At 49.3% G+C, this 20321-nt stretch overlaps 7 protein-coding genes across 7 annotated transcripts; 6 read left to right on the forward strand and 1 right to left on the reverse strand.

Annotated features, from left to right (window-relative positions):
• Positions 1-1379: 1379 nt before the first annotated feature.
• Positions 1380-2539, forward strand: EI90DRAFT_3278809 (40S ribosomal protein S14; the record flags this gene model as incomplete). The annotated part of the gene is made up of 4 exons (XM_039066626.1): positions 1380-1404; positions 1881-2030; positions 2089-2345; positions 2405-2539. 4 exons carry the CDS (start codon positions 1380-1382, stop codon positions 2429-2431), a joined length of 459 nt encoding a protein of 152 aa, XP_038923625.1. The 3' UTR covers positions 2432-2539.
• An 88-nt stretch (positions 2540-2627) lies between these two features.
• Positions 2628-3507, reverse strand: EI90DRAFT_3031635 (uncharacterized protein). The gene is made up of 4 exons (XM_039058332.1): positions 3404-3507; positions 3096-3335; positions 2794-3042; positions 2628-2693 (listed from the first exon to the last, which is right to left on the reverse strand). The coding sequence occupies exons 1-3, from the start codon at positions 3455-3457 to the stop codon at positions 2854-2856; spliced, it is 483 nt and encodes a 160-aa protein (XP_038923626.1). The 5' UTR covers positions 3458-3507; the 3' UTR covers positions 2628-2693; positions 2794-2853.
• A 1189-nt stretch (positions 3508-4696) lies between these two features.
• Positions 4697-5522, forward strand: EI90DRAFT_3011548 (uncharacterized protein; the record flags this gene model as incomplete). The annotated part of the gene is made up of 5 exons (XM_039056470.1): positions 4697-4777; positions 4819-4926; positions 5000-5075; positions 5178-5280; positions 5495-5522. 5 exons carry the CDS (start codon positions 4697-4699, stop codon positions 5520-5522), a joined length of 396 nt encoding a protein of 131 aa, XP_038923627.1.
• Positions 5523-9485: 3963 nt separating this feature from the next.
• On the forward strand, positions 9486-11352 carry EI90DRAFT_2988500 (beta-lactamase-like protein). Its single transcript, XM_039056044.1, has 7 exons — positions 9486-9832; positions 9920-10012; positions 10075-10145; positions 10193-10473; positions 10526-10542; positions 10724-11000; positions 11051-11352. The coding sequence occupies exons 1-7, from the start codon at positions 9724-9726 to the stop codon at positions 11265-11267; spliced, it is 1065 nt and encodes a 354-aa protein (XP_038923628.1). The 5' UTR covers positions 9486-9723; the 3' UTR covers positions 11268-11352.
• A 725-nt stretch (positions 11353-12077) lies between these two features.
• Positions 12078-13448, forward strand: EI90DRAFT_2988501 (acyl-CoA N-acyltransferase). Its single transcript, XM_039056045.1, has 6 exons — positions 12078-12157; positions 12216-12231; positions 12286-12373; positions 12435-12458; positions 12513-12662; positions 12730-13448. Exons 1-6 carry the CDS (start codon positions 12099-12101, stop codon positions 13077-13079), a joined length of 687 nt encoding a protein of 228 aa, XP_038923629.1. The 5' UTR covers positions 12078-12098; the 3' UTR covers positions 13080-13448.
• EI90DRAFT_838986 (uncharacterized protein) lies at positions 12905-14699 on the forward strand. The gene is made up of 2 exons (XM_039068135.1): positions 12905-13543; positions 13594-14699. The coding sequence occupies exons 1-2, from the start codon at positions 13152-13154 to the stop codon at positions 14423-14425; spliced, it is 1224 nt and encodes a 407-aa protein (XP_038923630.1). The 5' UTR covers positions 12905-13151; the 3' UTR covers positions 14426-14699.
• Positions 14700-17611: 2912 nt separating this feature from the next.
• Positions 17612-19955, forward strand: EI90DRAFT_3031654 (uncharacterized protein). The gene is made up of 8 exons (XM_039058333.1): positions 17612-17666; positions 17707-18340; positions 18404-18561; positions 18621-18879; positions 18932-19044; positions 19109-19349; positions 19410-19579; positions 19640-19955. Exons 2-8 carry the CDS (start codon positions 18055-18057, stop codon positions 19643-19645), a joined length of 1233 nt encoding a protein of 410 aa, XP_038923631.1. The 5' UTR covers positions 17612-17666; positions 17707-18054; the 3' UTR covers positions 19646-19955.
• The last annotated feature ends 366 nt before the right edge of the window (positions 19956-20321 follow it).

Raw genomic sequence — 20321 nt, forward strand, 5'->3', positions numbered from 1 at the left:
GGGCTGACAAGCGACGCGGCGTGGCTAACCTCGCAGTAGAGCCGCGTGACCCGTCGAAGAAGCTTCCTCCGTATTACTAGTGATGTCTCATAAATTACCCCAACCACTCGTCGCCAAGGCACTTCCACGCTGTGCAGATGAGCGTGTGCCAACACATGCACTGTACACATAAAGGCAGGAGACAGTATTAGAAACCCGCGAAATTGCGGATAAACTTTGTCAATTCGGAAAGACGACTGGGCAGGAGTCTGGAGATATGAGTGAAACGACAAATGGAAATGATGAGCAACGAGCGGTGCGAAGCGGCGAGACATACATAATAATGGTAGCAATCACGGCAATCCATCCATCGATACTGCAGATGTATATTTAACTCGCACGTGCATGTGCAATTAATTGAAATCATTTCTTGGCGTAGGAGAAAAATGATTACGAAACTACGCACCGCGCGCCGTTCGTGAGTGGCTCGCCATCACCCACTTCGCCTTCACCGGCCTTCCATTGTCACGCGCCCACCTTCCGCCCCCTTGCCTCCTGACCCTCCTTCTTCAATCTCTTCATAGATACTGTCAGCCTTTCTCACCTCTTGTGATGTTTGTTCTTAACTCCACGTATTCGTTTTGCCGGAACATAACCGTCGGTCCGGTCTGCCCTTCGTGTGCCCACCCAACTTATCTTATCAGGTTGTGACCCAGATCACGGCCGATGCAAGCATCGAGATACAAAGTTAAAGGCCATTCCGCTCCAAGGAGTTGGGTATAGCTTCCACACATAACCTGCTGGGCACTTGAAAAGGCAAGGGAAGAGGGGGTGGATATAAGACTTTTAAAGCGCAGGGCGAGGATCGGTGCGCGATAACTGCATTGTTGGGGCGCTATTTGATGGTTGGGGTCATGTAGAAAGATGAGTGTGGTATGGGTAAAACAACGAAAGGGTGCTGCGGGCCTCCAGCCCCAATCCCTATGGCGTTCTCAATCACCTTTGCATTTCGCAAAGGAATCAGGCGGCAGCGCTTGTCGAAATGCTTGTTCGATAACCAGAATGTAGAGCAGCGGCAGTCTTATTGATATAGAATACCACAACGGCACCAACCTCAGCAGTGCCAGAGCGCTCTGAACATTCGCAAAGATCAGACCCTCTCTGATTGCACGCATAATAGAACCGCAACAATATGCAGCGAGAGCTACTCCTTCGCTTTAATTTCAGATCAAGGGAGAGTGGCGCGACTCCAGATGATACGTAACAAGCAAGAAGGCTTTTGTCAAACGTTTCTTATCCTTGCCGCGGGCTTCGCGCGCCAGGTCACCTTGGAATCGAATCACCAAAGCAAACGGGAATGTGGTTGCTTTGTGCCACCGCACAGCACTCAGTAAGGAGCCATGTGTCCCAATAGCATTAATGAAAGTATATTCTGTGGGCGTAGCTCAAGCGGTGCGAGAGGGAGATATGCACGGCGAACCGCAAACCAGTCTAGAGGCTGATAACTTGCCTAGCAAACCAGCAGCACCCTAATTGGTGAAACAAATTCAAGTAGGTCGATAAAGCGACGACATACCTCTGCCTGATGCGGACAGCAAGAGACAATTCATCGAGAGTGAAACCGACCGACGGCTCAAAGACTTCAGGCAAAAAATGGTGGCGCCTGATCGAGACTAAAAGCACGTGCCGTTTGCCCGAGGTTGCCAAGTCAAGTCGTTTTCCTCTTTCCAAGTCCTCCCCAGCACTGACACCCAATGGTGAGTGTCAATAACAGCCAAATCAGAGTCTAGGGGCACTCTGGGGTGCACGTAACTAGCCTTGGATCCCGAATTCTGGTCAACATTTGATGGATGCAACAATGTGCTGACGGATGCATTCATTTCCGTAGCCTCCCAAGAAAGTCGTAAAGCAGGAAGTTGCTGTCTCGCTTGGCCCACAAGTAGCTGAAGGCGAGCTCGTGTTTGGTGTCGCCCATATTTATGCTTCCTTCAACGATACTTTCGTCCATGTTACCGACTTGACTGGCCAAGAAACTATTGCCCGATGCACTGGTACATTTCAAGCTCATTCGTAGTTCGAAGTTGATTCATCCGTTTTTTTTTTCTCCAGGTGGCCAAAAAGTTAAAGCAGATCGTGATGAATCTTCTCCTTACGCTGCCATGTTAGCTGCCCAGGACGTTGTTGCTCGGTGTAAAGAAGTTGGTGTGACCGCTCTTCACATCAAGCTTCGTGCTACTGGTGGTACAGGCACCAAGACCCCCGGCCCTGGTGCTCAGAGTGCTCTCCGTGCTCTTGCTCGTGCTGGTATGCGTATCGGTCGCATTGAAGATGTGACTCCTTGCCCCACTGACTCCACAAGACGAAAGGTAACAAAGATTCTGTTATTCGTATTCTTCTAATGATTGATCATTACCCTCTCCTTTAGGGTGGTCGTCGTGGTCGTCGTCTGTAATCGATTGCATCCCCTCCTGTGTATGGATTCTTGGAGGATTGTGTTACCGGTTTTTCACTGTCGCCGCACGACGCGCACCGGGAAGTGACTTCACCCGTCCCGTGGTCGTGCATTCAAAACATGTTCCTATTGAAGCTTACAATAGAGTATCTTCGTTGGTTCATCCTACATTGGGAATGATCTGATTTCTTTGCCATTGAGAAATGAGACTCCTTGAAAATGCTAGCTGATATGCAGCAAAGTCCCTCAATTGAACCTGGCACTGTTAGCGACGGACAAAATTATTATTAATCTCCAACAACAATAAATGTTACTTCAAGGTAATTAAGATGTCCACGAACCCGCGCGAGCCCAAGACATACCGATAAATCCCAACGTAGATAGTTTGCACACCCTCATGAAAGCTGCCCGCGCTTTTGACCCTAGCTGCAAGTTGCAACCTCACAAGTCGTCAATTTCCATGTCGGAGAATCTTTCGGTGCCCAAGGCACTTCCCCCTCCCTAAGATTCTTGTTTAAAAACACATCCCAAGGCAGCGAGTTCTTCCCGCGCCTAAGTTTATGTAGCTTGTAGCGCAACTTAGCCTTGATGACTTCGCCGTAGGTAGTCGTCTAGAAGATAAGGACTCAGCTTTCAAAGCCATCGCCACTCATTATCAACTTACTTGCACATCGTCCAGTAAACGTTCGGAATAGCTCCAATTTACACCACCGAATCCCAAATGTTCAAACTCGGAACTGAATTTGCGATAGGGGGGAGGCGGAGGAAGAGGCTCGTTGAGAGGTTCTGGCTCAGCAACAAAAAGTGATGGTTGCGATTGACTGCGAGCGAGTATATGGCGGGGAGCAGAAATGCCTGCAAACCCCAGGGCAGCGAGATCTCCACCACCGATGACACAAACCCCCTGGTTAGTTTATCGACAAAGGTTAGCACGGCGAAATCTGTCAGAAGCGAATGAAAAAATGAACTCACCGATGAAGTGGTTGCAATGGTGCTCGAGGAGGATGTACGGCTTGAAGTCGACATGATGGATTCGGATCAGGCGATAGAGAGCTCGGGGACTTTTGATGGATCTAGTAAGACCTCGTATGGGAGGACGGATATGTCGAGATCAACTCGACGCAGTCGAGGGGGGATGGTGTATCTTATATATGCAGTAACAAAGGCCAATGGAACGCCGTATCGAACGAATAAAGGCAACGTGCACCGAGAAGAAAGGGAACTTGCCCCACCATTACCGCAATGGAGATGCAGAGAGGACAAAGACCCTCATTTCCTTTTAGGGATCATGGTATGTATAGGTATGCCAAAAGAAGAATTCAAATAATGGTATGTGTCGTTTCTGTTTCTTCGACACTCTTTTCCTCTTCGCAGGCGAGTGTGAGAAAAGGTCTTCACATACACATACACATACGCCCATCTCTTCCCTTTGCGAGTATGGATCGATAACCGAAAAGGATTCTCTCGAACACGGAAGAACAATAGGTCCAATGCCGCGGACCTATAGTTCAATAAGTATGCGCTCGCTCCAAAGCTTGGAATGCCTGCATGATCAGCCTGCACAGCTCGAAATCCATAAAGATCTGCATCGGAGCCTTTCCCCCCATGATCCGCGCTCGTGAGGGATCATCGTGAGGGGCACTACATTTAACCGCTAATGACGCGCTTGCGTCAAGAGTGGCTTACACGGTCCGATCATGATGACGCCTCGACGTTTACCCAGTATTAAGGTTTCCCAAAGTAATACTCCGCACCATCTTCGGGGATTCAAAATCAGAACATTAATATCAGAATGCAGTGCTTGCCTTGGCACTTCTATCTGACTCTTCCCCACTTCACTGGAGATGTGCACAGCGTGTACCACCCAAGCTGGGGGGCCTCCGATGTGTGACATCCGACCTTAGACGCCAGAGGTGTGCCTGATCACCTTAAAAGTTCTGTATTTACGTCAGCTACCACGGATCGGTTCACCTTTAAACATTGAGGTGATGTAGTTCAAACCAATGCTGAAATAGCTTGTCCCTCCGATGGTCTGATGCCGCAAGCGCTGCGGTTGTGTTGATCTAATCATGGGGAATCAAGCGCCGATCAAAAGTATCCGCTCTTGCAAGAGTACAAGTGCCCACAGTTGATCCGCACTAGTCCTCGCTCATGATTTTCGAATTTTCTCAATGATGCCTCAAGCGCGCGCGCCTACCAGTGGTACATCCATATTTCTCCCATAAAAGGTTCATAGAGATCCCCTTCAACGTCATTGCAGTGACCATGGCTCACATCTACCCAGTGAAAGACACCTCACATCGACGTTCCTCCACGGGATGTCTAACTTGCCGCCTGCGAAGGAAAGTGAGTAATTAGAGGTCTGCTCTATTTGCATCTTCCTCAAGGTTCCTGGCCAGAGCTGTAGAATTGAGCCTGGGTCGCATGTCTGCAACGATTGCAAGCGGCTTCGGGTCGAGTGTATTCCTTTCTCTGGCCCCGTCCTAGCTTCGAAGGTACGACTCACCACCAGCAAACCAAGTCTCAACTTATGCTTATGGGGATCGCTCTTTGTGCGCATCGTAATAGTATCGTGAAGCCATCAAAGCATGTAAAGAAGAGATTCGGGCTGCTATTGCCTGTCGAAATGCTCGCAGCACAACGGGTATGCACTCAACTTGACCATTCCATTACCTTTAACCCCAGCTCATGGAATTCTACCAAGCCGAGCTGCTGATAACTCGCCTCTTTGCTGTTGAGCATTCAGGTGGCGCAGGAACACAAGGCACGAATGCTAATACAGACCCGAACAATGAGTGTCTGGGTGTCTATCCCGAAATATATCCGCATCCGGCGGATCACATCGAAGAGTACGTCCCTGGCTGGTATAATTCCTACCTACGGGCGGCGGGGTCATTCACACCAATCGAACTCCGGCACTCACACAGTTGGCTGTCTCAAGCTGATTCGGCTGCTCAGGATTCAGAGTGCCTTGTACTTAGCTCCTTCCTAAGGGGTCCCTAGTCATGTTTGCCCGTTTGGGCCTGTTGCTTGTTCTGCGCTATCACCTTGGATTACCGACAGATCATTGTTTGCAGCGTCCGACCGATAATTCATTCCCATGAGAATATGTACACGATCCTTGATTCGGTGTTGATCTGATTCTGATGCAGGATAGTTATTTGTCACCTGTTGAAAATTAAACGGCGTTGCGGGCGCGCTGCCCCATAATGGGGATTGATACTCGTCCATCTCCATATATTCCGTCGTGTTGGCTCCTCCCGTTCCCCAACTAGCATGTATGCTACCTGAGGGCGTAGGGGGTTACGCCACAGCATATCGGAGTGGGGCCAGGGATATCCAATATACTCACAATCCAGCTCGCCGCATCGTTCGTCGATAAGATAGTATGTCATTCAGCCATTTCGAAGCTTCCCGCTTGCCGTTGTCATCCGCCGGATGTAACCCCCTGGTAAACATGGCTAATACTTGCGATTGATAATCCAACAACAATATGCATGTGGGATTCGTGAAGCGTGTAAATGGAATCATTAATCATACGTCTCGCCCGTTCTCTCCGGATGGTGACGGCTGCGGGTCCGCAGCCATCAGTACTTTGAATGCTACTCTCGCTCCGTGTGGGGGTAGGGAATCCGCTGCGATGAACCCGGGGGACCCGTAGTCACTGATTTTTTGGGCTCTAATGTCCGAACCCAGCCTGCTCCAGAGACTGGGCGCCTCCTCGTCAATGTGATGGCGAGATGGCGAGATTACTCGAGCCCGATCACTAGGCTACCATCACCACGCGACATCAGTGTTTTCAGTTATCTTGGAAATTATCGTCTATCAGCAATATCAGCTGCCAAGATTCGATTTGACGGCATCCAATGGGACACCCAAGACCCGTATCTCCGCAGACTCTGGGTGAGTTCTTGCGCGCTCATTAGGGTGGTCATAAGTTAGTTCGGAGACTCTGGGCGGCCAACGGTTCGAAGTATGATGTCGCGAATGCACTCGCCTTCACTGCCCAAGGTTTCCAGTCCTATCTCTTGATCGTGGGTCAGCGGCCTATAAAGCGATCGCAACATGCAGCGACGCCGACATCAAATGATCGTTGGATTTCGAGATCGGCGCTTGCTGTTTGCCATTCATTGAGCATCATGTATCATGGACTGCAAACTCTGACATCCGATTTGGGGTTGGTGCATCCAACCATCACTGATGCCTGCAGCCATCACATCGAGCTTGTCGATGCGCTCGGGGGCAAAATTTCCACTAAGTGTAACAACTAGGGACACCGCCGAGCTCCCAAAAATGATTTCGGCAGGCTCGGATAGAGAGTATCGCGGAACTGACAAACGTTGCAAAGTATCTGAGCCCGTAGATGGGATCTACAAGTGTAAATGCCGCTGAACAAGCCCCGAAATCTTGGGAGTAATCAGTGGAGGCAGAAGCCCATTTCCATCAGTCTGCCCCTTAACCTGCCAAATGAGGTCATCACGTTCATCGTGTTTCGCCAGCACCTATCCCACTATCTTGGTGGCTGCCTATCTCGTTGCCTCCTGTTTAATGCTCCCGTGGCATGAGATCCCACCACTACGGAGAAAGCAACATATTCATGCCTCGATGAACAGCGCAGCACGGCTGCTTGGACGGATATAAATGGGGGAAGACAGGGTCACTGGGATGGTGGCACTTGGGGTCAGCGCTGAAGCGTAGGATTGTAAAGAATGGGGAACAAATTACAGGCCGATGTCGAATGCACTTTGTATTCCTGGATTTATCGGGAAGATTCGTGGTTTTACCGACAAGATCAATATTGAACGATTACGGCCATTGTGGCATCCCACAAGCGTTCAATTTGAGAGGATGTCTGCGATATTTTGAGCTATTTAAGTAAAAACGAAAAAGTCTTTCCTTTCTTTCGGCGGTTTGGGAATGACATCATGAAGTCACAATCTGATAGAGTCAGGGCGCATCTCACAGTAGGCAGGTTACCAGCCTCTATTGGAATAGAGTGTCTGATCCAGGCGTTGGCACCAGTCTCTTAGTAGAAAATGGATTGATGTGCATACGTCGTGACTATTACCAGATGAAAGGGGCTGGGGTTGACATGTGCAACGAAACGACGCCCACACACATCCGGTGCACTAGAGCTAAAGCGAGAAAGCATCGGGAGTTCATGGTAGGGATGGATAATCACCGACTGGGTGCGAAACGAGGGCGAGGGATAACACACTACGGACACCAACTAGGGGATGGACAGGAGGAAGGCAACTAATTACGATTACGGGCCCCAGCTGAAGAGGTTTCCAAGAGACCCCAAGGAGTGCACCAAGCAGGAAGTAGAAGACAAAACAAGAGATAACTCTTGAAGTTTTTATGTGCTCATTGAACAAAGGACATGCCGAAAGATCAAGTGAGCTAACACGACGAATGTTTGTATGCCAAGGAACAAACGCATGAGCAAGCCGCCGAGCTCATCGTTTAGCTGAAGTTAACCGCGTTTAAACCGTGTTCGCTGTTGCTCATCAAATGATAGGTACTACATGTCTTCAAAAGGTTTAGCAAGCAGCGAGGGGAAGCCGTCCCTGGCTCAGCCATGCATTGAACTTAGCCCATTCGACGTATGTAGGATGACTACCATCGCAAATTTCATTTTCAATTCAATCCAAAATCATCGTGCGATATGCGACAAACTAGTATGACGATTTTCGAGCATCCCACACGGAATAAGTTGTTGGATTGAAACACGGGAACTATTGTGGAAAGGAGCAAGCCAAATGACAGAAGATCGTTCCCTCAAGCCAGGCGGCGGAGCAATGGCCCCGATTGGGTGAAATGTCCAGGTATGTTGACTTCCGAGCTCATGGCGTGCACACATACTTACTAAACCAGTTGAATACAATTGCAACCTTGCCGGTGTTTATTATATCTCTAGGCACCTACAATTGTCGCCTGGGAATCGCGTTGCTGCCAAAAAAGTTGTGTCTGTGTCAAGCTCTAAGGCAGTGGTCAGTGACATAAGTGATTGGAGTGAGGTTGCCGACAGGCCCAAAGACGACGTGGAATTGCGGCGCCCCAGCGCACTGGTAGCGGTTTGTTCACCTTGAGTGACCAATGGTGTCGTTGAGGGTTGGGGGTAGTGCAGCTAGTTCTGCCGTCCACACATTGGTTTCGCAGAAAGCAGGACAATTCCCGACGCGATCATGGCCTGTCGCACCCGTGCATCGTCCAGAGCAGTAATTAGCTGGTCGCATTGTCAATCGGCATTGTTCTGGGCTCTGCCCCACATCATTCACATCCGCAACAACATATAACAGTAACAGTTTGCTGAGTTCCCGTCAGCAGCAGGATTATGCCAGGGTGTTTTGCGGCAAAGAGCCGAGTCTTGGCAGTTCAGTTAGCCTGAATCACGCAAGTATAACATCGTATCAGAGAAGTTGGATTACGCAGTGGGGTACTCGCCTACGGAGTTGCGAGCCTTTCGATAGGACAATGGCGACTTTTTTATCGTGTCTTGATGATGTTACGCCTTTACATGGCGTCGCGTACCAGGAGCGGGCTGCGGCGACCACCGATGAGACAAAGATGGGATTCTGAACTTTGCGGATCTCCCGGGGAAGGAAGAGGCGATCAAGCGAGTGGCAGAACTCTTAAATGAGAGAAAAGAAAAACGCTGCTTAGGAGACAACGGAGGAAAACCCGAGAGATAACGTCCGCTTGTGAAGCGCAACCCCCTCCCATTTTTGGCATTGGCAACACAATATCCGAACATCTGTAAGTGACGACTCGCCAGGGAAATATGGTTTGGGCCTCGATTGGATGAGGGAGTCTATACTAATAGAGGCTGGTAACCTGCCTAACAAGGGAGGACGAGTGTTCCCAGATCGGACTTCTCTGTTATTTTTACTTTATTTGCGTGTATTTTTCTCGAGACCCCTGCCGGCGGCTCGCTGAAGTTTTGCAGGTTAAATATCCAGAATAAAACAAACAAAGAGAAGGGCTGGCCCAATTGTGGCGATGCGTGAGTAAAAAAATTGAATTCGTACGAGCTCGGCTTCTGTCTTACAGACCTTACCCCAGCTTTCTCTTCATTAAGTGGCGTGCGCCCAGTTCTTGACCACCATAAGTTCGTCACATGTCACACGGATTGAATTGAAAGTGAATTAGTTGGGGGCATCCCGGCAAGAGACCGTGGGAATGAACTAATCGTCCTCTGCTGCATATCTACTGCACCGTCAGCGCTGAGCGGCTCCCCAAAGTTTTGGCGCGACCATACATCGTTTCCATTGAAGACCACGTAGAACCAAATGCCTAATCGGATTAGCATTACTTTTTTGGGCACCTCCTCGGGCAGTGGTCCTACTTTAAGTCGACACTGCTCCTCTCTGGCTCTGAATCTCGACGGCGAGATTTGGTGTAAGCCCGTGAAAACTTATGTGGGGGTGTTCAACTGACTTTCCGCCTCCTCAAATACCCTCTCCCCATGTGGTGTATCGTTCGAAGTGGTCGATTGCGCGGAAGGAACGCAGCTTCGATTGGTTCAGGCTGACATATCCCCAGCAAGGGTGACCAAGATTTTCATTACGCATCTTCATGGTACGCCTCACATTCCAGCATGGCGAGTCATATGATCATATCGCTCTCAACAATAATTTTAGTTGATCATGTTATGGGCCTAGTTCCTTTGCTTACTACCATCATGTTTGGTCTTGAGCCTAGCAATTCAAAGGTAAGTTGAAAATGAAATTGACCCCGAAGGCGCCTTGTGTTGATTAGTCTGGTCAGCGCTCTATAGATCTTTATGGCCCCGTCGGATTGCGGCAATTAGTTCGTATAACACTACAGCTCACAGGAGCCACACTTGCTGGTACATTCTCTGTGCACGAATTCCTGGCTGTTCAGACACCTGTCGCGTCATGTCCGGCGCCTATATCAGATACGCGCCCCAATGAGGGTCACGGGAGGGATATCCAATGTGATAGCGACGGAAAGTGGAAAAATTTCCAGGAAGCATCTGGAATAACTATATCTGCTGCTCCGCTTGAGCATCGAGGCAAGTGACAAACTGGATTCCGAAATACCAGGATCAGGCTCTGAATCGATTGCCAGTTCCTTGTGTTGGGTATGTATTCCATGAATTTGACAAATCAGAACCATTCTCCCGTGAAGCCCACCTGGATCCAATTGACCGTAATCGTGATGCACTCATCGCCTCGGGTATCCGAGTCCCTCGCTCTCTACTCGACAAGCTTCGCTCTACCCGTGAATCAATTCTGCTACCGGATGGTTTCCTCCTTGAGCCTCCAGCCATATCGGCCCCTGGTCGAAAACTTGTTATTTTAGGGGATACTTCCGATGCCAGCTCTTTCATTGGTTTGGCAGATGATGCTAGTCTGTTAGTTCATGAGGCGACGAATGCGTACATCTCACCCCGCAAGCTAAAGAGCTCTCAATGGGATGAGAACGAGAAGGAGAAGCTTCGCGCGAAGGCGATTTCGCGGGGGCATTCCACAGCAGAAATGGCTGGCGAGTTTGCCAAACAAATCCGGGCGAGAAGGCTATATCTGAATCATTTTAGTAGCATGTGAGCGAGTGCATCGATTCCACGCCATGTCTGACAAGAATATCCTGCAGGTACCCTGATCCAGCATGGAACACTGATTCTGGCCTAAGGCGAAAGTCAAAGAAACACCGGGAACGATATCCCGATGACCCTAAGGGGAGCGAAAACCAAATTATGATGCATGCTATCCAAGATCAGGCGACGGAGGGATGGAGTCAAGAAGGTTCAAGGGCCATTGCTGCTACTGATTTTATGTGTGTAGAAATCAGGGGTCACGAAGTATCGTAGACGAACCAGAATACAACATCTGCGCACCTTAGCGTTTGAAACGGTGCCCGCGTCTCCTGGCAGTCGTTCATTGATGGGTAGTGATATTCTACACGTGGTTTTAAGTGTTCCATAGCGTCTACTCGAAACTAGCATCCTCTTCGTATCCGACACACTGAAGAGTTCTATCGCAACAGTTCCGTGACCTTATCTTGACGGTGACAAGTAAGGATTTGCCAGAAGCAAGATTCGGATTCCGGAGGAGTTTCAAGCCAAGACCAGAGAAATCAAGATAGTCTGAGTTATGGGTATTACGTTGTACCTGAAAGGAAGAGCTGATGGACATCAGAGTCGGAAACCATCCTGTAGGAGTGATACTGCTGAATGATCAGTGTCGGGTGATGAGAAATTGCCAGTGCAGAGTTAGAGGTCTTTGGCTTGAGGGTACATCCCAACGAGCTTCAGCTGCTCACAGAACAAATTTGTGATAAAAGCCGCTCATGTTGCCAGTTGTCTCAACAAAGGCATGGACGATTCTAGGGGTGACAACTGGAACGAGGGTCATGACGTTTACGAATGACATATTCAGTGAGTAGGAACTTCGTGTGCCCAATTTCCGAGTGCGTCGCATCTTCTGACGTTAGCCACAAGCGGTGCTGAAGCAAGGAAGACTTGTAAATTCATTCTGAAGAACCTCATTTAGAAAGCTCGACTGCAGGAGGATGGGCGAGAGGCATGTCATGTAGGCAGGTGACTAGCCTCTCTTTAACGGGAAGACATGTCATGCAACCTGAGCTCTCTTCAAGGCATGCTGATATAAGCAAATGTAAACGTGACCAGATCGCCATCGCGATGAGGGTGAATGAGAACACTGCTCTGGTTGGGAAGACCGTAGTCCTCGTTCCGTATAGGTAAGTGGGAGCGAAAGTGTTCGCCTGAGCATGGGATGCTTAACACAATCATAGGAAGACAGGAACATGTACAGGTTCGCAATTGCTTTAACCCTGTGAAATGAATATACACTGAGATCCGCGGCAAGACCTACCATGAATGGATGAAGGATCCGGATCTTTTAAACTTGACAGCATCCATGCCGCTCACGCTGGAGCAAGAGTATGATATGCAACGTATGCGCTTCTGAATTCCAGCGTCAACATAAGATGTCCTGATTCCTAATTTCTCATTTAGGCAGCTGGCATCTGGACGAAGATAGTTAGTGAACAGTTGGCGATCATTCAATGGCTAACGACTTATTCATATATGTAGAACTCACCTTCATCGTTCTCGCTCGATCTTCCCTTCAGATCGGTTCCGATGCACTCACGGCAGAAGACACATTAAGAATGAAAATGATTGGCGACGTGAACATGTTCTTCAAGGATGAGCGTGAAGTAGAATGTGAGATAATGATTGCGGGTGAGTCACAAGTCAGCCTCCAGTCTAATCTCACGAAGCTCAAAGTATCCCTCCTCTCACACTTGAGAGCGCGAGTACCGTCGGAAAGGGTGCGCGCTGGAAGCGCTCAGGCTCCTTCTACGTTACGTCACTTCGGATATGAAAGGATCGGAAATGTCCAGGCAATCTTCCCCACATCTTCCTATAGACCCTAAATCCCTTCTGGCCCGTGTTGGGGCCTCGAACGAGCCATCTATCGCTCTTTTCCGCAAGCTCGGGTTCTCAACGAGCAAATACGTTGAGGTGTTCGACGAAGTGGAGATGAGATTTGCCTGGGATCCAGACACATCGCAACCCAAGGATGTGGATAAGTGGATGTCCTCCTGGGCTGAAGAAGGAAATGAAGACGCAAGAGAGCTGCGTAAATTGTTGATTTGATATGAATCTGAAGAATCGGCGCACGTGACAAGTCCGACGCCCACGCATCACAGCCTGTCCGCTGCGGAAGGAATGGAATCCTCCTGGCTCCGGCCTCACTGGGCGACGTTTAAGAGAGGTCTCCCCCTTCTGTATCCTCCAGGAGAGGCGCTATCTGCGGTGATGCAAAGCTCTTCCGTTCTGGCGCCACATGACCCAATGCCCGCGTCCACAGCACCAGCAACGTCAAATCGGCCTCCGTTGCTGAGGCTCCCTGTTGAGCTTATGCAGAAAATCTCGTTTCAGTTACTTGTGGAGGTTCATGGGCATGTTGTAGAGGCTTTCGACTTGGCAAGCTTCTCTTCAACATGCAAGGACATCAGGCTCCTGACGGAGCCTGTGTTGTTCAGAGAAATCTCCGTGTTTGAGGAAAGAGATCTGCTTAGTGTTTCTAGAATCCCACGTAGATTACTCTCCCAACTAAGGCGCGCAAACCCGAGTTTTTCCATGTCACTCACGCTGACCTTCAATCAAGAGCTCTCGTAATATTCTTGGATCCCCCATTCGTTGCGGCATGGAAAGACACTAGGAATTTCATCTCAGAAGCATCATTTCCTCCTCCGGGCCCCCCAATATATCCACTTATCTATATCCCTCTTGCTCGCATCATTGCCAATGCACCGCTTATCCAAAGCCTCTCATTTAAAATGGCGGAAAGCACCGGTCCAGGATCAGCCTGGCGGAAATTTTCGCTCACGAGTCATCTTTTACCCAATACGGGACTAACCCCCATTACTCCCTCACCACTGACATTAGATCCTCACCTACACGCGGCTCTGTCCATGCCGCTCCTGGGTCTTCCAAACACGCTCCTCCTCCCGAATGTCACTAGGCTCCATCTTGACAGTTTCGAAGGCGTTGACGCTTTGTTGAAGCTCACTCCGAATTTGAAGGAGCTTCGTGTCCGCAACTCTGGTGGATTTGACATACATTGCACGCGACGCTTCGTGAAAGGTTTGGAGTATGTGAGAAGTGTCGAGGTTCTGGAGTTCATGCCGGAGGGCTTGACTCTTCGTGCAGAAGAGACCACCGGTGGTGAGGAGTTTCCCGCTGGCCCTCTTGGCCTTTTGACGGCGATTGGGAACACGCTGCCTAATTTAAAAAGCTTGTCGCTGCGTACGTGTTGGTTCGGTTATGGGATATCATTCGTTTCATTTTCAATCGAAGAAAAGGTAAGGCTATCCAATCTCTGCCCCACCAACCTTCGTAAATCTCCACCTGCAGGACCTATTCGAGGGCCTTTGCACACTCACAAACCTGACGCATCTGCACCTTCCCGTCAACCTCATCACGCCGAAGGAATTTGATGCGATTGATGTCCGCCGACTCCCCATAACCGTCACACACAGAGAAAGCTTCCGGCAGGGACGGGACTGGGCATACAGCGCCATTCAAGAACGTGAACTGGCCGTCCTTCACAGGTTACGTAACTCCCAGGCGGGGAAGTCCGGAATGCACAATTTAGAGAGTCTGGGTTGGGTGAGGTTCACACCTGATTCGGGTAGGGTGGAATGCGCGGTCGATTATCGCGTATTGGATGAAGGTCTTTCCAGTAAGCTTGCAGATGCAACAAACGATTATGGGGGCAAAACGAGCGAGGAGATCCTTATATACCCTTCTGTGAACCAGTCAGATGTGCGGGGAAGTGATGTTTCCTGCCGCCCAAGTGACATTGTGATCAAAGTGGCGATCTCCGTGCATGGCGCTGAGGATTTGATCGAGCCAGGGGGGCATGGTATTGTGCTTCCCCCAATCCCCCGTTCTACCAGTCGTTCCCACCCCCCTTCCCCCGCTAGGCGGCGCAACTCTTTATCTCTTCCCGGTTATCCTCACGCCTCAACCCCTCCATCACTGCCTACTCCGGGGAACTACACCATCTCCGTACCACCATCGTTACTTGCAACATTAACGGGTAGCGAAGTGACACATGTCCCCGACCAGTCGTGTTGCGTGGATATTTGGGTGGGAAACGCAGAGTTGCCATGGACGGAGGTGCTTTTGTCGATGTCATGGATCGGTCTGATGATCATGATGATTCAGATCGTATGGCCGTCCAGCAATAATATATAAGGTTTTGGTGATTGGGCCAGAAACCAGTAGAAAGAACTTCGCCCAAGGTTGAGAAACGTTGCTGATATTGGGTAGTACTGCAACCGTACTGCGGAGGCCGGAATCCTACCTGGCACCTGTGTACTAGTAGCCACCGACCCTAGAATTCGATAACAGGGATGGTAAATACTGTTGGACAGGTTGGTTGTATCAGATGGAGCACAATGCGGCCTCGCGGATATCCCAGCAGTGACCGGCGAGGTGAAATAGTGTGGACGCTTAGTTTATTCTGTGATTTTCGGGAATTACCATCTCCTTGGTAGTTGAGGTCTTTGCGTGGGTCATTAAGACATTCAAGCTAACCAGAATTGAACAAATCTTCTATATGAGAAGGTAGAAATATATTAGGGCTCGGACACCTGGGAAGGTTGCGTGGGACACACTAGTTCTCGGGGTTGCTGTCAGCCCTTTGAAACTTTCCCAGCCTACGGGTAGTAAATTCCAACTTGAGATTGGACGAAGTGGTTTTTATGTGCAAGGTTCTTCGCCAATTTTCGTAATGAGCACAAGGATGGGGACATCGGCCGGGAGGCATATACTCGGACCCCATTCCAAGCATAGCGATCATTGTCTACGTCTCTGGGATCTAGATGATGTCCCAGGTTTAGTCCTCGCATTCATGCATCATTCATCGGAAACGCGTGCCAGCAGGGGACAAGTAATTTATGGAACCGATGAGAGCTTTGGGGTCGAACTTTCAAATAACCATCCCACCAGCCACACGTTAGAGGTCGGGGTGATGGGCTAGGTCAAGAAAACTGGGATGTCGAAACCCGTATCAATGTGTCTAATGAACTGAGGCCATTTGTGTTTGGCGTGAAGCCCAGCTTGCATTGTTGATTGATGAACCACCAGAGCAGGATGAGAACCAGGCAATGAAAGTAACTTGGAATCAGGACCCGCTGGTATTTCATCACAATGTGAACGAGACTAATCGTCAAGGTACCGGTTGATGAGCTCGTTGATTCCTGGGGTCCACCTCCCGATGGCAGAAGCCCTGCAAGCTGCTTGAAGTAAGCCCCCGGCCATGTCTTGTAGCCCATCGCGAATGGAAACCGAAAGGGTTGTGTTGCCCGAAACATCCAAACACTGGTGTGCCGACACTCTAATGATAAACAGTTTCAAAAGCAAATGCTGCCTGTCTTTGCATGCTCCTTATCCTATCACGTTCAGAGATTGGTTGCGTAGGCAGTAATAGAGGCCAGCCCAGAATTGTTGGAGAACAAGCTCTTAGGATGTACTTGCCATTATTGATTGCGTCGAGTTGGACGTCAGGTATACCCACAGTTCAAGAAGTTCAGATATACTGGGTCGCGGGCCCTCAACACACTCATGGGCAAGCCAACAGGAATTAGCGGAGTTGGTAAAGAAATACCGAGCATTGGAGCAGATGAGCAGAAGCAGCAGACCCGGCGGAGCAAGGGATAGGGACGGACGAGCAGAGTTCAGTAGTTGATTCATTAACGTTCCTGTGCAGCATTCTTGACCACCCCCTGACGACTCACCCGAATACACCACCCAGACACACTCATGATCCCCTCATGTACGCACACTGTATTAAGTTGGGATGGCCTGGGGGCTGCCACGTCATAACGAGGCCGCGTCTCTGATTGGTTCCATTTCTCCCACCATCCACACTACTTCAGGTACAGGAAAGACACGCGTAGCATATCGATCCCCCCTTTACACGGGCCAGTCGCAAAACAAAGGTGCTTGAGATCGAGTGTAGCGGGGATCGGAAATTCATTCCATAAGAACTACCAAGAGATAGTGTAGATAGGAAGAACTTTGTTGTCAGTTCGGTGACCTTGTCTTGGAAACAGGCGCACCTATTAGTATTTGCCTGAGGGAACAAGTTCCACGTCGTCGAAAGTTCGGGCCCATGACTGTTTCATTCACGATGCCCACAAGTGCCTCTGGTGCCTAGTACGATAGGAATATCTTGAAGGTCTCCCAGAGAATCAATCACGACGTCAACGTGAAGCATAACCAGGGAGCTCATTCTCCTGCTCGAGGTAGTTGCGTGATGATTCACCACGCAATGTCTTAACGTCATCCATATCATCGCGGCCCTATCGAACGGCTCCAGCATTGCAAAAAACTGAGAGCCCCTTGATGCATCCAGCTTGCATTCAAAAGACTCAGGTGATCATCGCCCAAAAGGAAAACTTGATTGCTTTCATTGTGATATGCTGTACCCGCTGGGCCGTCGAGATTGGGAAGAGGGATATGAATATCCGCATTATGAAATGCCTGTCACAACGGAGATTATGGTCCGCTTCCGTGGACGATCATGAGATAAGTTGGTGTACAAATTCAAATAGTTGCGGCCCCTGGCATCCTCCCCAATGATTGGTAATTAAGCTTCTGCTCTGGTGAATAAGCACCTAATAGCCAGGTTTCCCTCTCACAGCGCACCCTCATGCTGCGTAGAACTCTCTAGTCGTAGTATTATCCACTTGGCATGTACTCTAGCGCAACTTGCCGCTTGCCCTGTCGAATTATCGAGTTGCCCCATTTCAACCTTTCAAAAACAGCCCTCAAGCACCTGCTGCCCCACTTCGCGCTTCTCCTCACTCAGCTGACTCATGAATGCTCGTTCGGTGCTTACGGCAGGTACCCTGAGTCGGACGGCCTCTTCCATATGGAGTCTGGGGCCCCCAACCAATTTGTCCTCAGTGGACTCCTGATCTACTAAGGGCTCAAGTAAATATGTACATACACCCCAAGTGCAGTCTATAAGAAGGTGCTCGACTTAGATGATCACTGCCGTCTCCTCAACATTACCAACACTGTTTTTCTCAACGTGAACAGGACATCTTGCACCATGTCGAACGAAATTCGAGCCTCTCAGCCAAACAACATTCTCCCTCCTTGGGAATCCGTCAAGTTTTTGGATAATGACATCACTTATATTGGTGGACATAGCACGTTCATCAAACTCATTCGTCTCAACGTTGAGATTCCCTTCAATGTTACCGTCAAGGACGTTAAGGGAGCTTGTCCTGGCCTAGTTTGGTGGTTTTTCTCAGGCCTTGGGAAGCCTGTCTACCACTATTACAATGTGGATATTATCGTTCCACCAAAACCACGGGAGATTCTGACGATCAAGAGTTCGTGATTTGCCATGGAGTTAGTCCGTTCAAAATCGGGACTCACTCGTAACACCCCTATAGAAATCTTCGGTCAGGAGGGCCTGATTCTTACTGGGAACGAGGGTGCCCACGTTCACTTCACTGCGCTTTGGCGCACCCAGCTTTCTGCCAGCGAACACGAAAGTTTTGCGAAGACGGCGGGCTATAAAACATATCTTGATTTAATCGCTGATACTCAGGTATTTACCAACTTCCTTTTCTTTTTTCTCACATACCTCTGTTTCTCACCACTTTCTAGAAGGAAAACCCCGAAGGACCCATACCCTTCACGTTCATTGACAACTCGCTTTCCTTCCCCCATTCCCCTAGACCTCAGCTTAGGTACATTTTGTCGGGTCTTGGAGTCGGAATTAAGGGAGGCGAGACCCTTCACAACCTCAAGGGAACATGCAGCAAGATCGTACTCACCCAACCACCCTCTCAAGTGATCGTACAACTCTACATATCTCCGAAGGATTTTGTGAATCCGAGACCCGAGGAAGCTCTTACGCTCACTGGTTTGTGCTCCTATTTTTCAGGCTCGGTGCCGGTAACATATGGGCATTACAGTGTTCGGCCATAATGGCCTCAGCGGTGTCATTACGGGGAAGGAAGGTGCACACGTCGAATTTGGTCCTCCTCTCGTAGGAGAACATGCCACCGAAGAAGACGAGCCCGGAAAGGTATGACCGAGGTTTCATGCTTATCCGTTTGGGTCCTTGACACATGATTTTTTTTTTCTTGAAGAAACACCCTTCGCTCTTGAGAGGATCTGTGTTCAAAGAAAATACATTGCATGTTCGCTACAGTGGTGGGAGGGTTGACATTCCTGAGCTCAAGATTCCGTTCTTCAGCAGCGATGACGTATCTTTCTACAACATCTCGGGGACCATTTTCAAGTTGGTTACTTTTGATCATGGGGATAATTCAGTTTGGCTCGCCGAAGGCTATGTGATTTGGGATGAAGGTGCTACTATCGAGATTATCGGTAAGCTAAATGAAGTCCTACACATCATCGATCATGCCTTTATCATCTCGGTCCATCTAGGTCCTCTCACTACCACCACTGACAGCGTTATTACCTTCGCCACCCACAAGGATGGCCAGATTAAGCAGAAGCAGATCTTCAAGCGCGTGCACCTTCCTTCCCATGAGAAAGCCACCCTTGCGCAGCTCGCTGGATATAAGTCGTGGGAAGCATACGTTGCATCTCGCAAGGTTCGTACTCATATTGAACATTCCACGAATTGCTGTAACCTGTTCATCGTCTTGACACAGCAGTGAAGATTTCGCCGGGGCTCAGCCAGAATTGAAGTGTCCAAATGGAATCTAGGGGGACGAAGCTACTTTCCTGATATCCGTTGATCTCCTTACTTTCTTGTAACATCATGATTCGAGATGTGGAATGTTTTGTTAAAAATCCCTCTTCTGTAGTATATCGGCCGGGTTTGTCATTGTCCTAAATCTACCCTGTTAACCAAATGATTGGTTCGTTCTCGTGTATGTACGTTTACACCAGCTGACGTCCTGTGGAATGCCATCACTCAGTTGGTCATGTCCATCAACAATCCGGAAAATGCTTTATCTAGTTGGGCTGCGAATTCCGGTCCATCACACAGAGCTGCTGTGCAGGAAAAAAAACGCACATTATCTGTTCAGGGCTTGAAGAAATCAAATAGGAGTATTACGGCGCAAGTAATTCCTATCGCCCTAAATCGCTCAGAAAAACAGGGCACCAAATGGAGCACAGCCGGTATCGGGGCGCTAGGTCAAATTCCCAATAGCTGCTGACAGGATACAAAAGTTTGGCAGAGTAGAAAAATCGAATTCGCGGCAGAACCCTTGCCAGGGGAACGGAAGGGACTGGGAAGGGATGCAGCTCCACTTTTCTGCCCCTTAATTTCAATGACAAGCAAACTTCGATTTAAGGACGGCAAACGTGCTATGTGTTTCGAGTGCG

The sequence above is a fragment of the Cantharellus anzutake genome (assembly GCF_015039405.1).
Source record: "Cantharellus anzutake strain C23 chromosome Unknown EI90scaffold_2, whole genome shotgun sequence".
NCBI classification, from domain to species: Eukaryota; Fungi; Basidiomycota; class Agaricomycetes; order Cantharellales; family Hydnaceae; genus Cantharellus; species Cantharellus anzutake.

Coding starts and splice junctions, on each gene's coding strand:
- EI90DRAFT_2988501 (XM_039056045.1), top strand. CDS start 12,099: ATGAGGGTGAATGAGAACACTGCTCTGGTTGGGAAGACCGTAGTCCTC. Junction 12,374..12,434: donor GCAAGAGTATGATATGCAAC/GTATGCGCTTCT, acceptor TTTCTCATTTAG/GCAGCTGGCATCTGGACGAA. Junction 12,663..12,729: donor ATGTGAGATAATGATTGCGG/GTGAGTCACAAG, acceptor CTCACACTTGAG/AGCGCGAGTACCGTCGGAAA.
- EI90DRAFT_3031635 (XM_039058332.1), bottom strand. CDS start 3,457: ATGTCGACTTCAAGCCGTACATCCTCCTCGAGCACCATTGCAACCACT. Junction 3,336..3,403: donor CCATTGCAACCACTTCATCG/GTGAGTTCATTT, acceptor TAAACTAACCAG/GGGGTTTGTGTCATCGGTGG. Junction 3,043..3,095: donor GTTTACTGGACGATGTGCAA/GTAAGTTGATAA, acceptor CTTATCTTCTAG/ACGACTACCTACGGCGAAGT.
- EI90DRAFT_3031654 (XM_039058333.1), top strand. CDS start 18,055: ATGTCGAACGAAATTCGAGCCTCTCAGCCAAACAACATTCTCCCTCCT. Junction 18,341..18,403: donor GGAGATTCTGACGATCAAGA/GTTCGTGATTTG, acceptor ACACCCCTATAG/AAATCTTCGGTCAGGAGGGC. Junction 18,562..18,620: donor ATTTAATCGCTGATACTCAG/GTATTTACCAAC, acceptor ACCACTTTCTAG/AAGGAAAACCCCGAAGGACC.
- EI90DRAFT_838986 (XM_039068135.1), top strand. CDS start 13,152: ATGGAATCCTCCTGGCTCCGGCCTCACTGGGCGACGTTTAAGAGAGGT. Junction 13,544..13,593: donor AGATTACTCTCCCAACTAAG/GCGCGCAAACCC, acceptor CCTTCAATCAAG/AGCTCTCGTAATATTCTTGG.
- EI90DRAFT_2988500 (XM_039056044.1), top strand. CDS start 9,724: ATGCCTAATCGGATTAGCATTACTTTTTTGGGCACCTCCTCGGGCAGT. Junction 10,146..10,192: donor TTGAGCCTAGCAATTCAAAG/GTAAGTTGAAAA, acceptor TGTGTTGATTAG/TCTGGTCAGCGCTCTATAGA. Junction 11,001..11,050: donor CTGAATCATTTTAGTAGCAT/GTGAGCGAGTGC, acceptor AATATCCTGCAG/GTACCCTGATCCAGCATGGA.